The sequence below is a fragment of the Etheostoma spectabile genome, chromosome 11, assembly GCF_008692095.1.
Source record: "Etheostoma spectabile isolate EspeVRDwgs_2016 chromosome 11, UIUC_Espe_1.0, whole genome shotgun sequence".
In the NCBI taxonomy this organism is placed as follows: Eukaryota; Metazoa; Chordata; class Actinopteri; order Perciformes; family Percidae; genus Etheostoma; species Etheostoma spectabile.
In genome coordinates this window covers 8,060,001-8,075,623 of record NC_045743.1, presented here as the reverse complement: position 1 = coordinate 8,075,623, position 15,623 = coordinate 8,060,001, and the positions used below count along the sequence as shown (strand labels likewise).

Genomic DNA, 15,623 nt, shown 5'->3' with positions numbered 1-15,623 from the left:
GATGTTTTGAGGCGTTCGTAAGGAGCCTATGAGCCCCATGTGGGGATGTAACCCCTACCCAATAACAGCGTGCAGGTTGTGCAGTCAGTTCTCATTTCAAGGTACCACAGCTTTGTCATGCCCTTTGGCGTTGCATACTGACACACAAGTTCAACTGACACACAGACAGGATGAAGCTTGCATTCACACAAAATCTGACAATGTGTCTCCTTCCCACGGAGGTGTGGGTGTGTTTATTTGTGGTTTAGAACGTAACCCCTGTGATACAATCAGAAAAAAAATGTTCTTCCCTTTTCACTGCTTTGTTGGCTGCTATTTCTTTCTCTCCCTCTGGCTCGTTGAACAGTAAGTGATACCTCTTACATATCATGCCTTTAAGCAACTATGTTGCAGTGCTACCAACATCATCAAGGTTAGTCAGATATTGTCAAACATGACTTTTGTCAGTTACCACGAAATAAAACATTTGGGCTACATTGGTCAACGTTTCAATAGAAAAAGTTATTTTAGAAGTTGACTTATTGTCTCTTTCTAAACAGATTTAACAACAATCTGCATTATTTTTATCTGATTTGTGTAGAAAAAAGAAAATCATTAAGCTTGGTATAAATCGTTTAATACAATGTAGACAACAAATACAGGCCTGTCGTCTGTTTATACAAAATTATCCTAATTTAAATCACAAATTTGGTCAGAATGTCCATTACACATTTACCTTACATTTTGAAGCCCTGAAAAAAACCTATCCCAAACAAAACCAACTATTTTACTCTTCGAATAAAGTCAGTAAACAACAATAACATGTTTGTATGATCAATATTTGCCTTCTCCTCTTAGTTATTAAACCAAACCAAACAAGAGTGATTGATTACGTCACCGCACAGGCCTTTGTACTAATACAGCAAGACGAGACGTTTCCTTCAAGAATTCTGCGCATTACTCCTAAAAGCAACACAGCAATCTATTCTCTCAGTGCTGTCTATTACGACCATTAAAAAAAACAAGAGTCATTAACATTTAGTGTTTGGGTTTATTTTCTGGATTCATACACATGTTGCTGCAGAGGACAGGCAGTCAGTAAATGTATATTAAATATTAGGTAAGGTACTATGAGGAACACTGCAAAACAATGGCAACAGACCAGCAGGATGGAAATGTGAAGTAACATGTTATATCCACTTTGAGAGTCAACCAGATACAAACAGCAGGGGTTGTACTGTAGATGCATACTGACAGATGAAAGAGTGGAAGTACAAAAGAAAATAATTTAATTCTGTAGATAATGCAGACCATCTTTTCACATATTTCCCAAGTCAAATCATCTCTTGTTCAATTCACTTATAATTTTAGAGTTAAACAGAAAGGCAGGTATCTCTGAAGCAAATTAAAAGTTTAAGAAATTCTATTGGCTCAATACAGCTACAGGGGAAAAAACTGTGGAATAAAAAAAATAAATAAATAAAAGACCAATGGAATGTAAAAAGATCTGACTACAAACAGGCAGTCAAATCCCACAAAAGCAACCAAAATAATGTGCTTCATATTTTTCACTACACGTACTTCATTTACACATTTGTGTCAATTCAGTATGTTGGACATCTTAAGTAAAACATGATGTGTCTCTTCACAAAAACCGCTCTTAAATTGCCTGATTCAAGTCACTTTAGGTTGAGTTCTTGTGGATCATGATTCTTTTTTTTTCGTCCTTGAGTGCCATGAAAGGCGTCTTTAAATAAAATGTATTATTATTATTATTTGTGATGCACATAATTATAAATATATACCTTGACCCCATATCATCCACAGACAGGAAGACTAGTGGGAAGAACGATCTACAGCCTCATCATGACTGGACATCAGCTGAACTGTGTGACAAAACAGGTGAAGCAGAGGACTGTGGTGGTTTTACTTGATGGAGGCCATGATCTTGATGTACTGGAGGGCGCTGTGTGCTGCGTCGTTGTGAGCGTTGCTACAGGAAATGCCGGTGCCGTGGCAAACGGTGACCGGGGAGGTGGACAACTCTGCCAGGCACTGGTACTGACCGTTCACCGTCAGCTCATCTGCAAAATATATCCACGCAATTTAGATGACACTCCCTGTCAAAATTAAGAATACAGTGTTCTCTTTGGGTGCTTTCAATTCAGCAAATTATGCTTCCTCCCATCCTCTAGCACAGAAACCAATCTGCCATCACTGAGGATGTTCCAAACCATATTTTTGATCCTATTTATGGTCTGCATACAACGTCCTATTTAGAGTCTGTATTTATTTTTTGTAAACCATCTTTTATTGTTTCAATCCAGTGTTACTGCTTTTAATTTGATTTCATCAATATTAGCCTCCGTGTTCCCTGTTCACTCTCCCACAGCCTCATCAGAGCGGTAATAAGTTACTGCTAATGCAATCCCAACATTTCATGCTGCCGCTGTTTCACATTAAAAGCAAAAAGGCAACAGAAAAAGAGGGGGTGATTACATGACTATTAGTCAAATTTGGCGTTTCTTCTGTCTGAATCATAAAAACACTCCAAAACAATCAACAATCTTTGTTCTGTTCTAAGTGCATCTTGGCTTATTTGGGGAAATTGAGAAAGCCTGAGAGTATTTCTTGTCCACAGCTGTGAATAAACTAAGTACTATGATATCAGCCTGAGTCTAAAAAACACAGACTTACTGTGCCTGCAGCCTTTTAAAAACAAATTATAGACATGATTTGAAGTATCTATAGCTGGTTTCATTAAATTGTCACCCAACGCTGTTGATATCTGTTTTGTTTCTTCAGTAATAAACTAATTTGAACTGTCTACTGGTGTTTTTTTTTCTATCAATAGATCCATAATTAGTATTGGAGCCGCAGTCACACAACATCGGGCAATTTGCTGAGTCAAGTGAGAGAAGCTGAACGGAAAACACCCAGCATCTTAGCAACGCAAGCATCATTAATGTAGGTCGCGTTTTCTTACCAATGTCAAAGTATGTGACCTCAAAGCCCTGCTCCTTGGACAGCTCCAACATCATCTGAATATAATCTGTGTTGGGAATGCTCAGCGGGTTTCTTCTCAGTAAACATATACTCTCTGCTGATGAGTTCCTTAAGTTCTCAAACCGGACGCTTGGTTTTGGAGTCTGAAAAATGAAAAAAAGAAAAGAAAAAAAAAGGTGACACAATTTAAAGACTTTTCTAAAATGTACTTCCAGTGGTCAATTTGCAAAGGCCAGAAATATTTGATGTACCCATGTGATTTCCGAACAGCCGGACAGACTTTGAAGCTTCAACACCATTTTCTCTGCAGCTGCCATTTTCGCTGCCTTTTTTGAATTTCCTACACCTGTCAAAACATAAGGCATGAGATTAAGATCAGAATGAACAACAGCACAAAACTGCAGTCACTTTAACAGAACTTTTGCACGAATGTCTTAAAAACACCTTTACCCTTCTCTGAAAGTGACTCCAATCGACAAGTAACAGTGAATTCTCTCTTGTGTGGTGGACCAGCCTCCATTAGAACTGTGTATTCAGGAAGACGCCATCCTCTCTGTAATGCTAACTCCTAAAGTGAAAAACAACGAGAAAGTAACAAGAACAAGGAAAAACAGAGTTAGTATTTTATTTTATAATATGTGTTGTGCCTATAATAAAAGGACATATTGCTACATGCCACTTTTAATTACAGTTTATTAAACGGACACGATTTGTAAGCCCAGGAGGTAAATACATTCACCAACCTTTCTTTATTTAAGTTTTTTCACTCTTCAAAAAAAATAGACACAAAAATGTGCTCATATACAATCAGAAACCACACACCCACGCACCCACGCACACACACAGAGCACGGCCGTGATTTACACACCTGCAGCATCCCCACTGAGTTGGGATGGTTGTTTGTTTCTGCTACAACACCATTACTCTCAGATTTCACAGGAACGTTCCTGTTGGGAGTTACATCAACACAGTTACCACAGCTGCATCAGATCAACACTCCTACAGGCTGGCAGTAAAGCGGTTTCATGTATGTGGTCAATCAATGCATTGCTAAAAAGGCTAATAAGAACCAAGGTTTAGGCAAACTCAACTTAGGGCAGCAGCTAATGGTTTTCTTCAATATCATCTGATCTGCCAAGTTGTGAAAAATGCCATTAACCTTTACCAAAGCTGATAAATTGTGAAGACTAACTCAAAGTCTAGCCAAAAGAACTAAATGTACTTTCAAAGACAAATGTTTACATTTGAGAACATTTTAATAAAAAAAATACTTAAACTATTAATCAATTCTAATAATTGTTGCCAATCAATTTTATTTCAATAATCATTTCAGTTCTACTTACACTGCTCCAGCATCTATCTGCAGAATATTCAGGGCAGCCTCTGCCGCCTGGTGTTTAGCTGCCTTTTTACTAGGACCTTGACCTGAAACACACACACCACACACACACAACACACACACACACACACACACACACACACACACCACACACACACACACACACACACACCACACACACCACACACACACACACAACACACACACACACACACACCCACCACACCACACAGATTATGTAATACATAACAAATATTTTACAGTCAGATAAAAAAAGCACCTTATCCTCAAGTTACTTAGCAACTCATAATGGCTAAAAATGAATATAGTGTATTGTATTCTAGAAAATAGAAGTGAGGTAAAGGTGAACCCTGGAACCTACAGGAAAGGAAATATTTAAAAAAGGATAATAATAATAATAATAAATATATATACACACACAGAGAGAGAGAGAGAGAGAGAGAGACACACAAATCTGTCCCTTTTTAAGAACATGCTGTCGTTTAAAGATGTCAAATGTAAAGACTGGATTATTTCTCATCACCTCGACACTGACAGCTTTGCAACTGCTTCTCATCCTCTTCGCTGGATCTGCACTGTTCTATCCCTGAAGTAAGATACAGTACCTTAAAACAAGACATATAGAGCAACTGACAACAAAGCAGGAGTGATAATACTTAGCAGGTTGGAGTGCTCTCTCAATTATCAATGTCTGGTTTTCTCAAATAAAAAGGTTTCATCCAGTGACAGGCAGCTATCACCACAGCAGGAGGTGGCTGTAATTTACCTGTGCAGCTAACATCTCCAATTTTCACACTAAAGACGAAGCTGGGCTGGTGAGCCTCTCCTTCCGCCTTCTCCATCACATACACAGGGAGGTTGCCACTTTTGGTACCATATTCATGTAGGATTTGTATAGGTGTCTTCCCAGGGTTGGTCCTCTGCGATTCATGTGTATTCGAGCTGTATTGAACAAGCATCCACAAAACCGTTAACCAATGCCATATTAACTGGGCATTTGCCATTAGATGGCTGCAGTATACATCTGAGCTACAAATCAGGAAAGTTCACATATGTTAAACAATGAATGCAAGCAGTAAAAACAATCTACAGTATTTAAATACCAAATCATTAAAATTTCTTTTATAGTTCCTTCCAAAGATAGTGATGGTTTCATTAAGTAGCTTCCTATTAAGGCTCACTGATTTAAAAAGAACAAAAACACACTAAGCTCCTGCCTGCTAATGTGATACCTCAACAGCATTGGAGTCAGAGCCAATGATCACCTGTGACAACACCATCTAATGAAACTATCTCAATACTCTTGAAAAGTATCAAATTTATTGTCAGTATACATTCAGTGGCCAGAAAAAAATGCAATCCAATACATCAACCCAATAATAAAGTTTTTGTAACTGAATAGAGCATGCATACTTATACATACAATATAAGACATCTAGACTTTATGTCTCCAATCTCAATGTTCAGTTTTGTCAGACTTTTTGCAAAAAACACAAAACGAAACACTGAAGGAGCTGGCAAGAACAAGTTTACATGTAGGCTTAGCAGTAAGCACTGTGTCTGGTTTTTTCTTTATTAATTTTTACTATCTAGGAAAGTAATGCTGAAAGGAAAGCTTTTCTTTTTAAAAGAAAACCCTTGCGCTCTCAGAACCACACACACACACACACACACACACACACACACACTTGGAAGCTGCTCAGTAGATCACTTGCTCTCAGCCAATGTTTTTTATTAATTTTTATAAATTATTTTAAGTGGGGGAAAAACTATATATAATAATAATAATAATAATAATAATAATAATAATAAAATAGAGATATAATCAATTCAATTCACACATCAAAACAAGTCATTTTATTTGAAATATTTATAAGATTATTAGAAAAAGATGGAGAGGAAAAATAAAAACTAATCATACTATGATGCTAAAGATGAAAAACTGGTTTTCACATTTGGTCTGTTTTTTTTTTTTTATGAGTAAGACATTAGACAATAAAAAAGCCACACAAAAAACATTAAACACAGAATCTGGGCTGAGGTAAACATGTCCTGGTAGTTGTTAATACGGTAGTTTCCAAAAATCAGCAGTGTGACAGTGTATAAAATACCTTAGTTATTAATATTTTCTACACCAAGTAAGTCTTTTAAATCCTCAGATATACTTCTCATTTGATATTAGCCCAAAATATGTTACTGTAAACTAGTTGCTTGAGCCAGAGGGACAACTTTAACTGTAACATATTCAGTGTCATCAATGTGCTATTTTATATAGAAGATCAACAACTTCATATAACGTATAAAGCACTTCTAATGGGAAACCATTATATATCCACGTAGGTGGAAAAACTGAAAGTCTAATTCCATTGGGTTTATTAATGAAATAAAATGCTTTGTTAAACATTGAAATTTGAAATTAAATAATATATATGTACAACTAGTGCAAAACTTTAAAGATCACATTTTGCTATAATGAATAAGAACTCATCGCCCAGGATGTGCATTGCCAAATATTGTTTCATATATGTATCTTTCATGGTTTTCTTCATCAAATGTCCCGTTATTTTTTATTTTAGATTTGTTAAAAGGTGATGATTACATTGTGCCATTCTTCTTTGTAATAATGTTCTTGATTAAAATAAAAAAATACATTAAAAACAAAACTAACTGTAAGCTATCTGACCTATCGTAGCTAACGCTGTAACGTTATGTAATTTATTATTCTGGCTAATCCAGGGGTTCATATGACATAAACAACACATGAGAGGGTTTGTTCTGCACAAAAGAATGACCTAGTAACGACGAGGAGTTCTGTCCATCAAACGCACGTTAGCCGGCTAAGCTAATCAGCTCTGACGCTGACGCAGTTAGCTCCCCTTCAAGTATAAAGTGCATTTATCTGATGCACACTCTCTGAAGGATAACTTTTGAGGGTTAACGTTAAATATTATAATTTTAACATTAAATAAAAAAAGATAAAAATGTTGACAGCGTGTCTGCTAACATTACACCCCAAAGCTAATATTATTACCAGTACAACGTAAACCGATAACACTGACGTTCAAAAGCCACACGCTGTCAGTGAGAGAGAGAAAATACATAACGTCAGTTCATAAAGTAGCTAGCTAGTACCCGTGCTGAGCTAGCCTTCAGCTGCTGTGGAGAGGCCAACACCACCTTAAGATCGACACCGAAAGTATAGGTTAGCACTTTTTTAGTTTTCAGTTCTCTGAAATTTCACGTTGAGCTTCATTGGTCTCATCTGTGACCTGCTTGAAAAACCGTACAGCGTTTATTGTATCATAACTAGCTATGCATTCTTTTTTCCAACACTAGCCTGTTAAGTACTGTCAACATGTTCTCGTTTAACTTATAGTAAATGTTTAAATCGTTGAAATTAGTAATAAATCAACAAACCTCGTGTCTGCTTTCAATGCTGGTGACTGATATCCTTCTTGAGACATGTTAAACGTTAGTTTTCTGTCCTTTTGTTTGCGGGCTGATTAAAGACTCTTTTGCGGGCAACGTTAACGTTAAAAGAAAAGAAAAAAATCTCATACACCCCTTTGAGATGTGTTGTCTGGGGATGTTGTTTTATTATTATGAAAAATATGAATTGGCCTGAGAATGCTAACAATTCTTCATTGTAAAGCTGGCCGGGGAGCGAAAATACTGAATTTAACGTCATATCAACATCCGGGTGACCAGTGGGTCAACTGACGCCAGTGTACCACCCCCTGTCGGTGATGGTGTTCAAGTGCAGTTACAACAATTCATGTTTCAAGATAAAAAGTAAATTACTCCAAAAGAAAGTACTTATTCAAATGGTGAAAGGTATTTAGATTCCAGAGAAGTTCCCAGAGTTCAAGCAAACAACAATTAGTTGGTATTTTTGTTTGACTGCTTAATTGCTGAAGATACATTTTTTTCACTGATTGATATTATTCAAATAATTCTTTCAGCACTATTTGGTAGATCCACATTTTTACCTTTGATTCAAATTTGTGGCATTATGGTCATTCCAAGGTGTTCTCTTACAAGGGTTGCATTGAAGACTGCAAGTTATGAATGTAATAGACGGTAAGAGAAGATTTGGAAAGGGTCTATTTACATGCATACAAAAAACAATCATAATGACAAGAAATTATAAAATATTTTGACATTGGCAGTTTGATTTGATAGAAAACTGCTGAGTTTGCCTGGAAATGCTTCAAAGATTTCATGGATTTCTGATGTGTGACAATACTTTACAGTCATATTTAATGACAATGGCAACAATAATACAATCACATTTGGGAGAATATGCTTTGTGGTTGTACCAGGAAATAAAAATGAAAAGAATACAGAGGATGTTGGTTGTTGTATTTCCCCCTGGATCAGTGTGCATGATTAGCTCAAACAGTTCATTAAAGTTCAACATTTAACATCAAGTGAAAATCCAATGCTGTAAATATGCGTGTGTGTAAACTGTGTGCATCATATAGGTATAAAATTAAAAATGTTGTGACAAATCTACTTAATCCACTGAAGGCCACTTACAAGCTTTTTCTTAGCTTTAAATCAGATGTCATGGTCTTCATTAGCAAATGGAGCTGGTTCCGGTGTTGTTGTGAAAATATAACAATCAATAAAACAGGGGGCAGATTATTGTCTTCAGTGCGACAGGCTTGGAGGAGAGGCTTGGGGAATCGGAAAGACCACTTTCTTCCTGAGTGAGAAGGCCGGCTGAGGCATCTGCTTTCTTACACCGGTGATATCAGTCTTCTTGCTAACATCTGAATTCACTTTTGTCAGGATAGACACAAGATCAAAACCCCTGGGAACAACAAAAGATGCTGTGAGATACTAAAAAAACTAAGAAAGCCACTTATAATTTGTCATTCTCCAATTTCAAACTATAACATATTACAGAAGTAACTAAAATTAGATATGGAAGATGCATTCAAATCATTTAGCAAAAAACACCCAAAAAAAAGTACCCAAGTACAAAAACAGGCGATTCAAATTTTTTTTTTAAGTATAGTTGGAATATTTGCAACAAATTACTTGAAGAAAACTAGAAAAGTATGTATACTCATGCTGAAAACCCTTTTTCGGTATTATTCTTTTTCAGTATTAATATTTTTAATACCTGTTAAAAAGTCTGTTTTAACTTGTAAGGTCAAGGTGGACCTTTTGGAACTTTTTCAATCCATTTGGGTGTCCATAAATTAAATGCAAACATTTATAAAGACGAGGTTTTTTTTGGAAATCTGTCAAAAGTTAATATCGGCTTAAGGATTTTTAAAAAAGGATTAAATGGTTGCCACAATTTAAATAACCAAAAAATTGTTTTTGTTTACTAACCTTTGGCACCTTTGGAAAAAGATTTTGCCCAAATGACGAAAAAACCACGACCCATTTTCTCCTCGAAAGAAAAAAAAAGGGGTACGGGGCCATTCCCAGCGGAAAGGTAGATGGGATGGAACATTAGTGAATAGCATCGCTAAAAAACAGGATGTGTGCGCTATCGGTAATGTAGACCCCTTTTCCCCTTTTGCCTTTGGAGGCCCCGGGGGGATGAAAAAAAGCTTGGGGTTTTTTTTCAAAGAGGCGAAATTTAAATCCATGACAGGTTCCATCAGTTTTTTATCTTTACTTTGGGCCCTTTTCCAACCCCGTACCAGCTCCTTCTATGCCGGGGGAGAATGCAGCAATAGACAGTCCTTTGACTGTGGGGGGGTCTGCGGCCAAGCTCGCAACAAGACACATTTCCCCTCTTCAGCCTCTGTATCCAACCTAAAGCCAAAGCCACTTTAAACATTTTGGCAGACAGGGAAGACACAGTAAAAATTTTTTAAATACAAAACTGAAAATTTTGCTTGAATCAGACAGACAGGGTTTTAAAAAAAACACGCACCATTTCAGATTTTGAAAATAAAAATATACACAACTTACTTTAACCAAACCCCGGGGCCCCCCTTTTTCTGAAGAATTGGGATTTTGAAGTTGTATTTGTTATATCAAGAAATACCCCTCCTTTGTAAGTCAGGATTTTTCCCAAAAAACGAGACAAACGACCCCAAGAAAGTTTAATGATATTTCAATTGATCAGTAAGTATTTTTTTTTGGGAGGGGGTGAAATTTAATCCCCAAAAATCAACTTTTGGGTTTTTTTGCATTCTGAAAGTTGTTTCAAAAGGAAGCCTTTTTGTTTTTGTTGGGGCGAAAATTCCAAACCCCAAATCCCGAGGGGAAGACAATGCATGGGGAAGGAAAATCATTTTAGGAAAATGAGAGAAAAAATATTTTTTGAAATAAAAAAATTCATTTTTGTTTCCCACAACTTACCCGAAGCTATAAGGTCTTCCCAACGAGGCACAGGTTTGCTTCAGTTTTCAAATAAAAGGCCAGGGGAAAGGGCCCTCCTTTCATACCACCTTTAAACCCTTTTGGCAAATTAGGTAATTGATAAAAGAGTTTTAAGAAAAAATCATCTTTTGCATCGCAAGAAAAGGGTTTGTTTTTTTGGAAAAACCCCAAAAGGAAGGCCCCCATAGAGGTGTGGATTTTTCGGGTTGGGGGGAACACAAAAAAAATTTCTTTAAAGAAAAAAAAATTACTGTGAAGAGCGTATACAAGTGCGCAGTTTTTTTTGTTACTTTTACAGTAAAGTTATTTGATACAGTGTTATTTGTTGTTTTTTATGTTTTAAAAAGGGTTGTTTTTGGTCTTTTTTTGGAAAAACAAAGGCCAATGGGGGGGTTGGGGGGAGGAGATGTCCATTTAAAAATGGGTGTGTTGTAACAGTATTAAAATAAAAAATGAGTATAAAAAAAAAAGACACAAAGCAAATTTTTCCCCTCACCCAAGAATAAATTTTTTAGAAGGAAAAGGTAATTGGATTAAATTTCAATTTAAAAAAACAAAGGGGTTTTTAAAACAGTCAGGGGTGGTGCAGGAGCACTTTAAACCGGGGAAAGTCAATTAGCATTTTATCATTATAATTAGACTGTCAAAGGAGGGGGAAAAAATTTTAGAGTTAAGTAATTATGAGCCCTTTTTTGTTTTTAAAAAATCAAGTTAACACACAAAGAAAATTTAATTTTAATTAAAAAAATTTAAAAAAAATTTATAAGAAAAAAAAGTTAGGGGGCCCCAAATTTTAGACTGAGTTTTCAAAAATTTAAAGATATTAATTTTGAACTATTAGTAAAGAGTATCTACAAAAATTTTTAAAAAATCCATTTTTGAAATACAAACCAGGTGACGACATTTTCCCAAAAAGCTTCAACCGGGGTTTAAGATACAAGGGGTTTTCCAGAGGGTTCTTACATGAAAATACATAAGGAGGACTTTTTACCTGGGATTTCAAATGAGGCAGTCCTCTTAGAATCTAAAGATCGAGGGAGCTGTTAGGGAACACAGAAAAAGGACGTTGCAACAAATGGCTACTGCAGGAAAAATAAAGTGTCAGTTACGTCAGGCGTGTGACACTGCAGAGATGTGGCATTATTATCATTGGAGAAATATGTCACTAAAACTCATAGGTACACTACCGGTCAAAGGTTTGGGGTCACTTACAAATTTCCATTGCACTCCATTATAGACAGAACACCAGCTGATCTGAGTGGGGGGGCTGATCTTTAATGCAATATCTACAATGCCCATTCTTAGCAACCATTCATCCCATGTCCCAAAGGCTAATTGTGTTCACTAATCTGATATCATTTTAAAAAACTAATTGCCTTTTGCAATGATGTAAGCACATAATGTAATCTGAAATCTGCTGCCCTGGGTTAAAAAACAATGCAACTGATCTCAGCTGGTATTCTGTCTATAATGGAGTGCAATGGAAATTTCCAATTGACCCCAAACATTTGACCGGTAGTGTACTTAAAACAATATGAGAGAATGTACCTGGTTTGGTTTGAAAGGGCACGACATAGACCTTGGTCGACCCGTTTCTTGAGCTCCAGGGCTGGTGTGAGTTACTGTATTAATGACACAAATAAACCAATAGTAATGTAGGTAAACAGCTCATTTTCAAATTAGATGGTAGTGAAATATGAATTATATGCACTAAGAGAGAGGTACTGTTATAGCATCGTCAAGCTTGTCTCTTTCTCTCTCAGTCCCTGTTTCCCCTGCCTTGTTCTTCTCTATGTGCCTGTGTTTGTGTGCGTTTTGCGTGTGTGTGTGTGTGTGACAAAAGACCTGCTGAATGCCACTGATCCATGAGTTTGCGTATGTATTGTACTGCATCTGTAATATTTGTGTCCCTGTACCATTTTTCTTCATGTGGACATAAATATATGGTTAAAATAATGAATCAACAATAATGACAAAACTTGTGGCTTATAATGACAGCATGAGGCTGCTGCTGAGAGCTCAAAGAAGCTCCCAGTGCAAGCCATATGTTTGTCAGCGTTGGGGTATCCACCTGCTCGGCTGTTTTACGTAACCTGATGAATAGATTTATGTGTAGGGTATCTGAGTCAGAAAATGACACAAGTCACTGTTTTGTCAGATTCTCTTCTAGACTGTGGAACCATTGGCGAACATATCTGTATGTTAGTCACTGGACATTGTGGAAGGCTCTGTATTTTGTATTTTTGTGTTTGTGTATGTTCTTATTGTGGCATGGATCCCCCTGGATCTGAAATAAAGTTTATATTATATATTAAACAACATGCAATCCCCCGCAATGTAAAGGATTCCATTTTAGACTTAGTTGTATGTTAAGGTTAGGTTAAAGGAAAGGCAGTCTATATCCTGAGGGTGTAGATTGTCATGCGCAAGCACAGGTTAAACAATATTAACTCCTCTAAATATAAAACATCCTTATAAAAAATCTTAAAACAAGATTTTAAAAGGATGCCGGTTAGGCTTTAGGGGTGCGGGAATGAAACAATGGTCCCAGCCTCTCCCCTTTTATTATGTTAGTCACATGCAGTAGTCACTTACACTGCAGTGCTTTAAAGTGGTTGATCTTCTCATTCAGCATGGGACAGACTGACTGAATTATGGTCTCCAATAAATCTAGATTAGTGTCACTGATGAGGTCCATGTGCTCCATCTCCAGAAAGACCTCTAGTGTAGACTGAAAAGTTAAGCAAATTTACAGTTAGAAGTAATATGAGGCATACTTTATAGCAGAAGCAGAATTTAAAATTAGGTGTACATCCAATTTACCTAATTCAATTTAAAATAAATAACATAATAAATGATTTATGAACTGACATTTTTTAGAAAATAATTATACATGTTTTCACGGTGTAGTATTATTTATAAATATCATTTGAAAGTTTCTGACAATAACACGTGGGTTTCGAACATTGACATTGACTCACAAAGTTCTCCTCCAGTTTTCTACGCGGAAGCTTGTTGTTTAACAAGAACTTCACATGTTTCAAGTCACCAACAGTAATCCCCTCAGACAGGTTGTAAAGCAGCTTCCTGGAATTACAGAAAAACTATTACAAGTAAATAAGTAAGTTCAATGTGGTCAAAGGAGGGCTGGTGCTTGACTGGATACAGGTTACTATTGCATGCCACTGTTTTTAGGTCAGTGAATACATTTAGCATTGATGTTGCACCTCTGATTGGGATAAGATTAGAGCTAAATACTCAAACTGATTTGAAATACTTAAACATGTAAATACAACTTCAAATGTCAAGTTTGTGAATGTATAGAAAAGGATTTTGGAATGTCTAAATAAAAATGAGTGTTTGGCCTATTACATAAACAGTGAGGTTACTCCCAGACCAAACTCTTACTGAACCTTATTTGAATATTATTATTTGAATCGATACATACTTGATCCATTTAATAAATTGTTGTATGTCAGATTTATCCATCCATATTTAGCTATGTATTTTTAGAAACTTTTCTGTAAACTCACGCTTAATGAGATATTTGAAATCAATAAAAGTAGGCAGTCCACCTGTAAGGAGAGATGAGGCTCCTGGTTGTAGCTGATAGGTCGGGGAGCTCCAGATCCCGGATCAGGCGGGTGCGTTGAATGATGAGGAGAAGCTCAGTCAGCAGGTGTGGTTGCTCAGCAGAGAGGTGGTCTTGATCCGCCAGACGTAAGAAGAGATCACTAGCCGACTCCACTAAAGTCGGGTTTCGGCCCAGGAGGTCAGTGCAAAGAAATGTTAAAGCTTTTACCTCGTCCTCACACAGGGCCTTCGCCACATTGAAGAGGCACCTCTGGAAATCCATTGTGCGTGCTAAAAATGACATAGAAGACAGATTCACTCAGATGTCTCATTTGTCTGCTGTGAGGTATTCACCTGGGCATGACCGTTAACAGTTTGTGGTAGCCTACATCATCGTAAACATTTTAGAACCTATAGGAAAAACAAACTGAATTTGAATTTCTTGAACAGTAGCGTAATTACAGACACACCACATGATATTGTAACGTGAGGGTTCGATACATGGCGGTTTTATCACTCTAAATATGAAAGAACAGATGGATGGAGATAGATAACTTTGTTAAAGGTCCCATGGCATGGAAATTTCACTTGATGAGGTTTTTTAACATTAATATAAGTTCCCCCAGCCATTTATTTAGTTACTTATTTTTTTCTTTCTGGCCCTGGGAAATGTTCTCTGTCTCAGTGTATTGTTTGTAATTGTTTGTTGTTGTTTACTTTTCCAAAAATAAATGAAAAATTTGATCACAAAAAAAAGAGTTCCCCCAGCCTGCCTATGGTCCCCCAGTGGCTAGAAATGGCGATAGGTGTAAACCGAGCCCTGGGTATCCTGCTCTGCCTTTGAGAAAAGGAAAGCTCAGATGGGCCGATCTGGAAGTTACCTCCCCTTTCTTACCAGAGAATTTGGCCCACCCACGAGAGAAACATCATGGCTTTCAAATGCGCACAGTGGCAGTTGGTCAAGGCCACACCCCCACCCTCCACCTTGCTCCCCTCTCTCCTCAATAGCTACTGACACAAAAATGGCACGTCCTAAGGACAGCTCATTGTGGGACTGGCTAGTGGCTATGGTTCTGCCCCAAGAATTTTGAAGTTTGGGAAATAGACTGCAGATATGGTATTAGGGAACCACTACGGTTTATATAAAAGCATCCAAAGAGCACCATGTCATGGGACCTTTATGCAACACTTTACTGTTTTTCATCCTTCATCACCACCACCACCACCACCACAACAACAACAACAACAACAACAACAACAACAACAACAACAACAACAACACTTCCTCGTTTTTACTTACCGGTAATCACATGTAGCTGAACTAACCAATCAGACGGTAGAAGAACATAGCCTC

The 15,623-nt window shown here is 37.0% G+C and overlaps 2 protein-coding genes across 3 annotated transcripts in view; both read right to left on the bottom strand.

The window, feature by feature from the left end:
* Positions 1-1,010: 1,010 nt before the first annotated feature.
* Positions 1,011-8,041, bottom strand: prkra (protein kinase, interferon-inducible double stranded RNA dependent activator). Of its 2 annotated transcripts, XM_032530021.1 has the most exons (9): positions 7,763-8,041; positions 5,112-5,287; positions 4,869-4,931; positions 4,329-4,410; positions 3,854-3,932; positions 3,436-3,553; positions 3,237-3,331; positions 2,966-3,128; positions 1,011-2,063 (listed from the first exon to the last, which is right to left on the bottom strand). In XM_032530021.1, exons 1-9 carry the CDS (start codon positions 7,807-7,809, stop codon positions 1,906-1,908), a joined length of 981 nt encoding a protein of 326 aa, XP_032385912.1. In that variant the 5' UTR covers positions 7,810-8,041; the 3' UTR covers positions 1,011-1,905. The 2 variants fall into 2 exon arrangements, with proteins under 2 accessions (XP_032385912.1, XP_032385913.1); XM_032530022.1 differs by lacking the exon at positions 4,869-4,931 and having other exon boundaries at positions 7,763-8,039.
* Positions 8,042-8,242: 201 nt separating this feature from the next.
* The window catches only part of casp10 (caspase 10, apoptosis-related cysteine peptidase), a 7,737-nt gene continuing 356 nt past the window's right edge, over positions 8,243-15,623 (bottom strand). Inside the window, exons 2-8 of the mRNA XM_032530331.1 lie at positions 14,272-14,560; positions 13,678-13,783; positions 13,292-13,427; positions 12,245-12,318; positions 11,688-11,736; positions 10,283-10,311; positions 8,243-9,190 (exon numbers count right to left, since the gene is read on the bottom strand). Of these exons, the coding sequence (XP_032386222.1) occupies positions 8,999-9,190; positions 10,283-10,311; positions 11,688-11,736; positions 12,245-12,318; positions 13,292-13,427; positions 13,678-13,783; positions 14,272-14,552 (867 nt within the window). The 5' untranslated portion in view covers positions 14,553-14,560 and the 3' untranslated portion in view covers positions 8,243-8,998. The remainder of the gene's footprint in view (positions 9,191-10,282; positions 10,312-11,687; positions 11,737-12,244; positions 12,319-13,291; positions 13,428-13,677; positions 13,784-14,271; positions 14,561-15,623) is intronic.

What these genes read in the sequence shown, in the direction of transcription:
- prkra (XM_032530021.1), bottom strand. Translation starts at nt 7,809, where the DNA reads ATGTCTCAAGAAGGATATCAGTCACCAGCATTGAAAGCAGACACGAG. An exon ending in GCAAAGCTGTCAGTGTCGAG is followed by an intron (nt 4,411 to 4,868) that starts GTGATGAGAAAT and finishes TGTGTGTTTCAG; the next exon opens with GTCAAGGTCCTAGTAAAAAG. An exon ending in ACTCAGTGGGGATGCTGCAG is followed by an intron (nt 3,554 to 3,853) that starts GTGTGTAAATCA and finishes TTTTCACTTTAG; the next exon opens with GAGTTAGCATTACAGAGAGG.